Source organism: Triticum aestivum, chromosome 6A, assembly GCF_018294505.1.
Source record: "Triticum aestivum cultivar Chinese Spring chromosome 6A, IWGSC CS RefSeq v2.1, whole genome shotgun sequence".
Lineage (NCBI taxonomy): Eukaryota > Viridiplantae > Streptophyta > Magnoliopsida > Poales > Poaceae > Triticum > Triticum aestivum.
The window spans coordinates 592,912,819-592,921,113 of NC_057809.1; the positions used below are offsets into that span (position 1 = coordinate 592,912,819).

General features: G+C 42.5%; 1 protein-coding gene across 1 annotated transcript; it reads left to right on the top strand.

The window, feature by feature from the left end:
• The first annotated feature begins 5,332 nt into the window (after positions 1-5,332).
• Positions 5,333-6,118, top strand: LOC123131190 (agamous-like MADS-box protein AGL80). The gene has a single exon (XM_044550922.1). It carries the CDS (start codon positions 5,333-5,335, stop codon positions 6,116-6,118), a length of 786 nt encoding a protein of 261 aa, XP_044406857.1.
• The last annotated feature ends 2,177 nt before the right edge of the window (positions 6,119-8,295 follow it).

Consider the following 8,295-nt stretch of genomic DNA (forward strand, 5'->3'; position numbering starts at 1 on the left):
GGGGTGGGAGAGGGTGTCGCGGTAGAGCGCGAGACGGGGCGGCAGACGACGGCGTCACGGAGAGGGGAGGCGAGGACAACACATTTATAACCCTCGCCGTCCCCTCTCGATCCCTAAAAAAACACCGCGCGCATCGCCGCCCCCCTCGCCGCCCCTCTCCGTATAAACAAATTGTCCGAACAGAGCTTGGAGTAGAGTGGCTAGGGTTTGGCCAGGGATGCGGATGGAGACGAATATATGTGGGGTCGGGATGGCCCATGTGCAGGGCGGGGGGTGCTGGCCACACTCTTTTTTCTTTTCTTTTTCATTTCATTTCATTTTTTCTTTTCCTGTTTTTATCCTTTTCATCTTTAAAACAATTCAGTATATCAAAATATAGCAATGAAAAAAGATATTTGAGAAATCATAAAATGTATGTGAATTCAAAAAAATGAATCATAAAATGTTCATGGATACAAAAACATTGTGATTTTGCAAAAAAAAAGGTTTTCAAAAAATGTTGATGATTTTGTGGAAAAAATAGGAATAAAAACATATTGTGTATTCAAAAAATGTTTAGGGATTTCAGAATAGTTCACGTATTTAATTTTTTCACTGATTCATGACATATTCGTGAATTTAAAAATTATTCGTGTATTTCAAAAAATTGATTTTATTAGACACAAAAAAATTCATCAAAACAAAAAAATATTAATGAATTCCAAAATTTATTCGCTGATTAAAACAGTGTTCACAAAGTTTCAATAAATTTCACAATTTTAAAAATTGTACGCGAATTTGTAAAAATGTTCATGGATTTGAAAATATGCATTATTTAAAATGTTCACAATTATTTTTAAAAAAATCACAAAATTCTCTCTCTCTCTCTCTCTCTGCTCTCTCTCTCTCTGCTCTCTCTCTCTGCTCTCTCTCTGCTCTCTCTCTCTCTCTCTGCTCTCTCTCTCTCTGCTCTCTCTCTCTCTCTCTGCTCTCTCTCTCTCTCGATCAACGCCGGCGAGGCCGGCCGCCGGCGAGGGCGGCGAGGCCTCTCCGGCGAGGGAGGCCGGCGCGGGGCGGCGTGGTGGTGGGCGAGGGAGGCCGGCGCGGGCGGCGTACTAGGGCGAAAGGGGGCGGCGGGCGCCGTACGTGGGCGAGAGGGGGCGGCGGGCGACGGCGGGCGGCGTCGAGGGCGCGGGCGACGGCGGGCGGCGTCGAGGGCGAGGTCGACGGCGGGCGGCGTCGAGGGCGAGGGCGGCAGGCCTTCGGCGCGGCAGAGGCAGAGCGGAGACATGGAGGCGACGGGTCGGGCGCATGTATTTATAGCCCCCCCCTTTAGTCGCGGTTGGGGAGGCGACCCGTGACTAAAGGGCCTTTAGTCGCGGTTGGGGAGGCGACCCGCGACTAAAGGAGAACCTTTAGTCGCGGTCGGGGAGGCGACCCGCGACTAAAGGGTAACCTTTAGTCGCGGTTGGGGAGGCGACCCGCGACTAAAGGACTTTTTTGGCGGGTTTTTCGTTCCCGCGCGCAACCACCTTTAGTCGCGGTTGGGCAGGCCAACCGCGACTAAAGGTATTGTCCAAATACTTTTTCTTTTTCAAAATCTTAAAAATACAAATAATATATCAAAAAATTCAGAAAAATAAAACTAATTCAATTCAAAATTCTAAAAATACAAATAATATATCAAGAAATTAAGAAAAATAAAACTAATTCAATTCAATATGTTAAAAATACAAATAACATATCAAAAAATTAAGAAAAATAGAACTAATTCAATTCAATATGTTAAAAATACAAATAATATATCAAAAAAATTCAGAAAAAAAAACTAATTCAATTCAAAATGTTAAAAATACAAATAATATATCAAAAAATTCAGAAAAATAAAACTAATTCAATTCAAAATTCTAAAAATACAAATAATATATCAAAAAATTCAGAAAAAAAAACTAATTCAATTCAAAATGTTAAAAATACAAATAATATATCAAAAAATTCAGAAAAATAAAACTAATTCAATTCAAAATTCTAAAAATACAAATAATATATCAAAAAATTCAGAAAAATAAAACTAATTCAATTCAAAATGTTAAAAATACAAATAATATATCAAAAAATTCAGAAAAAAAACTAATTCAATTCAAAATGTTAAAAATACAAATAATATATCAAAAAATTCAGAAAAATAAAACTAATTCAATTCAAAATTCTAAAAATACAAATAATATATCAAAAAATTCAGAAAAAAAAACTAATTCAATTCAAAATGTTAAAAATACAAATAATATATCAAAAAATTCAGAAAAATAAAACTAATTCAATTCAAAATTCTAAAAATACAAATAATATATCAAAAAATTCAGAAAAATAAAACTAATTCAATTCAAAATGTTAAAAATACAAATAATATATCAAAAAATTCAGAAAAATAAAACTAATTCAATTCAAAATGTTTCGTCAAGGGTAATATAATTCACATGATCCATTCACGGGTAATATAATTCACATGATCCATTCAACAAAGTTTGGTACAATAAATTATTACACATCATTTCTTCCCTTGTGTCCCTGCTTGCTTACGATTGTGCCGTATCCATGGAGCATCCTCATCATTTAACTTAATGCTTGGGTCGGTGTTCACTTTGAAGGGCGGAATTTCAGCAAACATATTATAATCTTCTGACATGTCTGTCTTGTCCTCCACTCCCACGATGTTTCTTTTCCCTGAAAGAACAATGTGGCGCTTTGGATCATCGCATGAAAGGTTCAAGTTGCTAACCGCGATCGAGGAGGAAAAAATAAATGAGGAACCTCAAGTGTGGCTCCAACACTTCATATCATGTTTGTTTCACCCTCTTAGGGCATTTCATCAAACACCTTGTGTGCATAAGAGGAACCAAAAGCAAACCTACACCCCCTTGTGAAGCTTGTGAAGAGAAGTGGCACCAAATGGCTAAGTGAGCGTGCTGAACTGGTATATATAGGGGAGGAGCTTTAGTCGCGGTTGGCCTGGCCAACCGCGACTAAAGGCCTTTGCGCACCTTTAGTCGCGGTTGGCCTGGCCAACCGCGACTAAAGCCCCTCACGTGCACCAGCTGGCCACCGAGCGCCCTGGGCCCAGGCCTTTGGTCGCGGTTCGTCTGCCGAACCGCGACTAAAGACTTCATTAGTCGCGGTTCCTACAGTTTCGCGACTAATGGGGCTGGACGGAAGCCTCTTTTTCTACCAGTGGTCCCTCTAGCCCTTGGCCTCCATGGCGCCCGGAGGGGCGAGAGTCCTTCTGAGATTGGATCTCTCTCTGTGTTTTCTTCTCTAGTTCGTGTCTATTTTATGGCCCCGTTTCTTATACTCCCAGAGATCCGTAATTATGATTGGGCTGAAAATTTAAGGGGATTTTTATTTGGAAATTATCTTTGTTGCGGTGAAAGAAGAAGCAACCGACCTACGAGGCGCCCATAAGCCTACCCGGCACGCCCTAGGGTAGGGGGCGTGCCGTGTGAGCTTGTGGGGCTCTGGGCCACCCCTTGTGTTGATTGTTGCACCAAAAAATCCCATATTTTCTATAAAAAATTGCCATAAATTTTTATCGGGTTTGGACTTCGTTTGATATGAATTTTCTGCGAAATACAAAAACCTGTAAAAAAACAGTAAGTGGCACCAGGCACTAGGTTAATATGTTAGTCCATGAAAATAGTGTAAAAGTGTACCAAAACCCATATAGAACTCATGTAAATATAGCACGAATACTTCATAAATTATAGATACTTTGGAGATGTATCAAGCTCCCTGACATGTCTCTCTCATAGTCGCTCAGCGTTGCAGCTCACCTTGCTGCCACCATCAAGGCACGGGAATCTAGTACGAAAAGGATGCAGGAGGTGGGTTTATTGGTGGGTGGCCACATGCAGCATAGTCGGTTACCGATGGCACTAACCGCTAGATCTAGTCTTGGGAGGTTCCGCTACACGCTGCTGCAAGTCGAGTCATAGCAGTTGTATGTTGCTGCAATTGCTTCTGCCGAAAGCTGTTGGCACCTGAGATGGTACTCCCACCACTGGGCCGCAACAAACACCGAGCTCGCCATGGGTAGAGGAATGGAGAAGGAGAGGAACAGTCAGTTCTCAAGGGGTAAGCACCGTCCGCCACCTCGATTCGAGACCTAGGATCACTGCTGGTGAGAGAGTGAGAGTGGATCCAGTAGGGGAGAGGCTGAGATGGCTCATGTACAACGAGGCATAGGAGGCTCCGGTGGTGGTATCAATAGAATGAGTGAGCGCACGATGGCACCATATCAAAGAAGGGAGAGGATGGGAGGGGTGGAGAGGGAAGAGAGATTCTTTTGTACGGAGTACATAGTTGCGTTGGATCAGGACTAGACTTTAGGATTGTGAGGTCAGGCAAAAGTAACCACTCGGGGGGTCACCACTTTGTCCCATAAGTGGTGTGTATTGTACCAATGATGGGTCCACTAGTGCAATTGGCACGCTAGCGATAAAGGTATGGTTACCGGCGAACTCTATTTTTCGCATGTTGATAGTGAAAATTTGTTTTATTGGGTGTCTGTTACAAACAACGTTGATGGCTTTTTGGGTCGCCCGTTTATAGTGAGTACTTAGTGCTGACAGCAACAGCAACGATATTCAACCCTGGATATGTGAAACCACATTCAATTCACATACAGGAAAATTTGGCCAAACTTTACTCACACAATGTGCATAACCAATCGCTGTAATTGCGTGCTATATAACTTTGTAAATTATTCATTTCAATTCACCACCGCCTTCCTGGATAATATGCGTACGCTCTTTATTGATATATTTTAGCATGCTTACGAATGAGCAAATGGCCGATAGCTAGTACGATGTATTGAATAATCATCCAATTTTAGAACAAATTAACTGGAAAATTAAGTTGGCAATTATATAGCTAAAACAAGCACATTGTGTTAATAAAGATGGATGGCCCTTTTAAGAGAAACCTTTCATTGCTTCTTTTTCTTGTCGGTTTATCTCCCTCGATGGGCAAGCATTCTTGTGTTAATGAGAAAAAAAAATCTGTGGTGTGATGATGCATTCATCAAGCTAGCTAGCTAGGCAGTAAAAATTTGTAAATGGACGCCAAAGTTACAGACAGGCACAATGAAGGCCGGGTTGGAGATGTGCTAGCTAGCTATTCGATCACGTTAACGAGCACTAAATCATGCGATCTCCTCCATATATGTCAGACTGTCACACTAATCTCCTACCATATCATGAAATTAAGAGCATCCCGATCCTCCACTATAAATCCACCCCTCCACCTCGCCCAAATCATCAACTTTCCTTCCCTTCGCTTGCCTTATCCCTTGCCAGCAATGGCTCGCAAGAAGGTGACCCTCCAGTACATCGCCAACGACTCCACCCGGCGCGGCACCTTCAAGAAGCGCCTCAGGGGCCTGATGAAGAAGGCGGGCGAGCTGGCCATCCTCTGCGACGTCAAGACCTGCGTGCTCGTCTACGGCGAGGGCGAGCCGGCGCCGGAGGTCTTCCCCTCCCACGCCAAGGCGGCGGCCATCCTGACCCGGTTCCGGAGCATGCCGGAGCTGGGCCAGTGCAAGAACAAGATGAACCAGGCGGGCTTCCTCACCCAGCGCATCGACAAGCTCCGCGACCAGGTCGACAAGTCCCGCCGCGAGTGCCGCGACCGCGAGATCAAGGTCCTCCTGCACAGGGCCATGCTCGGCGCCCTCCCGGGCCTCGCCGGCCTCACCATCGAGGAGCTCACCAGCGTCGGATGGAAGGTGGACGTGCTCCTCAGGAGCATCGGCGAACGCATCGACAAAATCCATTCCCTTTCCATGCAGGCGCCGCCGCCAGCCGCATACCAGCTCACCACCGGCAGCAGCAGCATGGAGGATCACATGGGGTCTCCGCCGTCTCTGTACCAGGTCCAGGCACCACCGCAGCAACAACAGCAGGAGGGCTGGCTTGACATGGTGCCCCGGCCCGGAGAAGATCTCGGCACCCAGCTGCTCTACGGTGGCTATACCACCGGTGGCCACGACGGCGCCAGCTTCTCCTCCTCCAGCGGCGATATGAATATGATGATGATGCAGCCCTTCGATCTGGGCTTCGGTTTGAGCCATTTCCCTCCCATGTAAGCTACCTACCTAGGATGGTGGTGAGGATCCTCTCGTCTCCGGCCGCCCTGCATGGCATGGCCAGCAGCTTCCGTCGATCTCGGTCACGTTCTTATTTAGTTTTGGTATTGCCGTATTGGTCAAGATGCACAGGGGCATCGTTAAGATGAGACATTCAATTCATATCCTGAAATTATTATATGAGGTCGGTCGTCTATGTATATTTTATTCATCAGGTTCTTTGAGCCAAGACATTTATAATTGTACTTTAGCTATTGGAATTGTTTTTTTTTTTTTTGCGGGTGAGCCATTGAAATTGTTATTCAGATGATCTCTTCCATAGGCTCTTCGTTTGATCTATGTTGTTCAGTTGAACGTAAATCGTAAGCTGCACCTCTTTTTTGGTGTCACAATGTTTTGTCACATATATATACTCTCTTTTTTGAGGGAGTCAGGCTTATATACTTGCATAGTTTGTGTGTGTATTACGGCAGTCAACTAGCACAGCTACGTGCCTGATGGTTACTTGGGTGCCTTGAATTTCCTGCTGTTTGTTTTTGGTGTCCAGAATTTTACCTTTTTTGGATGAGTATTAACTAGTTGAAGATGTACTCCCTGGAGCAATCTTTGCCTGGATAATTAATGATTTGTGACTTAATTACATGGAGAAAGCTGTTCTAGTTAACTGCTTTTTTCTTAAGAAATACCAAGCTTTATTACTCAAAGTTTACCACAAGCCGGATACAAATAGGATCATGGGGTTGACTTAACCAAACATGGCACCCCTGATTTAAAGACCGAGAAGACTTGGCAAGTAAATGGGCTTCGGTATGCTAATTGACTGTTGTAATACAAATTATACTACTAGTAGAATCCATAGTTGCCTCAAGAAAAAAAGTACTAGAATAGAATCTATAATAAGACGATCAACGCAAGGACAGCTTTACGAGCATGCACTAGAGACACTTTCATCACTTACATACCCGTCAAAAGGACCTGGCGCTAACCAGGCTCAAAGTTGCGGGTGATTAATTTCTCGAGGATGTTGGACCGAGATACACCCCAATACGCTGGGGCGCGCACGGCTCCCATCATGTACGCTCTCTGATCTAAAAAAGGGAAAATCCTATTCGCCGCTCTCTGCAGCGAATTGTCGAGGGATCGCACACAGGAGCGCCGCGAGCGACCGACATGGGCCAGCCCACTTATACATAGTGCGTCCAACCGGTTTTCGGAACCTTCTAGAAGGTTCCCTGAACCAGGTTTTTTTCTGTATCGTTTCTTTCTGGTTCTTTTTGGCTTTCTATGTTTTTTTACTTTGTTTTTTTATTTTCTGTTTCTTTTCATTTTTTAGTTTCTGTTTCTTTTCTTTATGTTTTTTTCAAAATTTCACAACTTTGCAAAATTTGTTCGCAAATTTAAGAAAAATGTTCGATTTTCAATTTTTGTTCATGAGTTTCAATAAATATTCCTATTTTTCAAAATTGTTCATGTTTTAAAATTTTGTTTGCATTCAAAAAATGTCTAGGAATTTCAAAAAGTGTTCCAGCTTTCCGAATTTGTTCACAAATTTATAAAATGTTCATGTTTTCAAATTTTGTTCAAAAATTGAAAATTGTTTGTAAATTCCATAAATTTGCTTGGGAGTTTGAAAAAAAAATGTTCCTGTTCCAAAATTTGTTCGTAAATTTCAATTTTTTTCTTATTTACAAGTTTTGTTCGGAGTTTCGAAAATTGTTCTGTTTCCAACATTGTTTGCAAATTTTTAAAAATGTTCGTTTTTTCAAAATTTTGTTCTGGGGTTTAAGAAAATGTTCGCCTGCAAAAGTTGTTCGTGTTTCCAAATTTTGTTTCGAAATTTGAAAAATTGTTCCTGTTCTGTTTTTTGGGTAGTTTAAAAAATGTTTCCGATCTAAAAAATATGTTCGCGTCTCCAAAATTCGCTTGTGTGTCAAAAAATATTTGAGTATTCTCAAAATTTATGAAAAAAAATAATGTTCGCGTTTGATAAAACATTCACGTTTTGTTTTTGAAAAAAAAATGTTTTGGGTTCGAAATTTTGAAAAATGTTCGGATCGGCGTTTGAGTTTTCTTAAGGTGTTGCAATGTTATGTGATCAAGAAATCTAGCTAGCACAACTGGTTCGAATCGTTGCTCGGAAGCAGCTGGTCTAGTGTTCGATCCTGGAAACGCATCTT

Bases quoted from the DNA above. Each gene is read 5' to 3' on its own strand.
- LOC123131190 (XM_044550922.1), top strand. From the start codon at position 5,333: ATGGCTCGCAAGAAGGTGACCCTCCAGTACATCGCCAACGACTCCACC.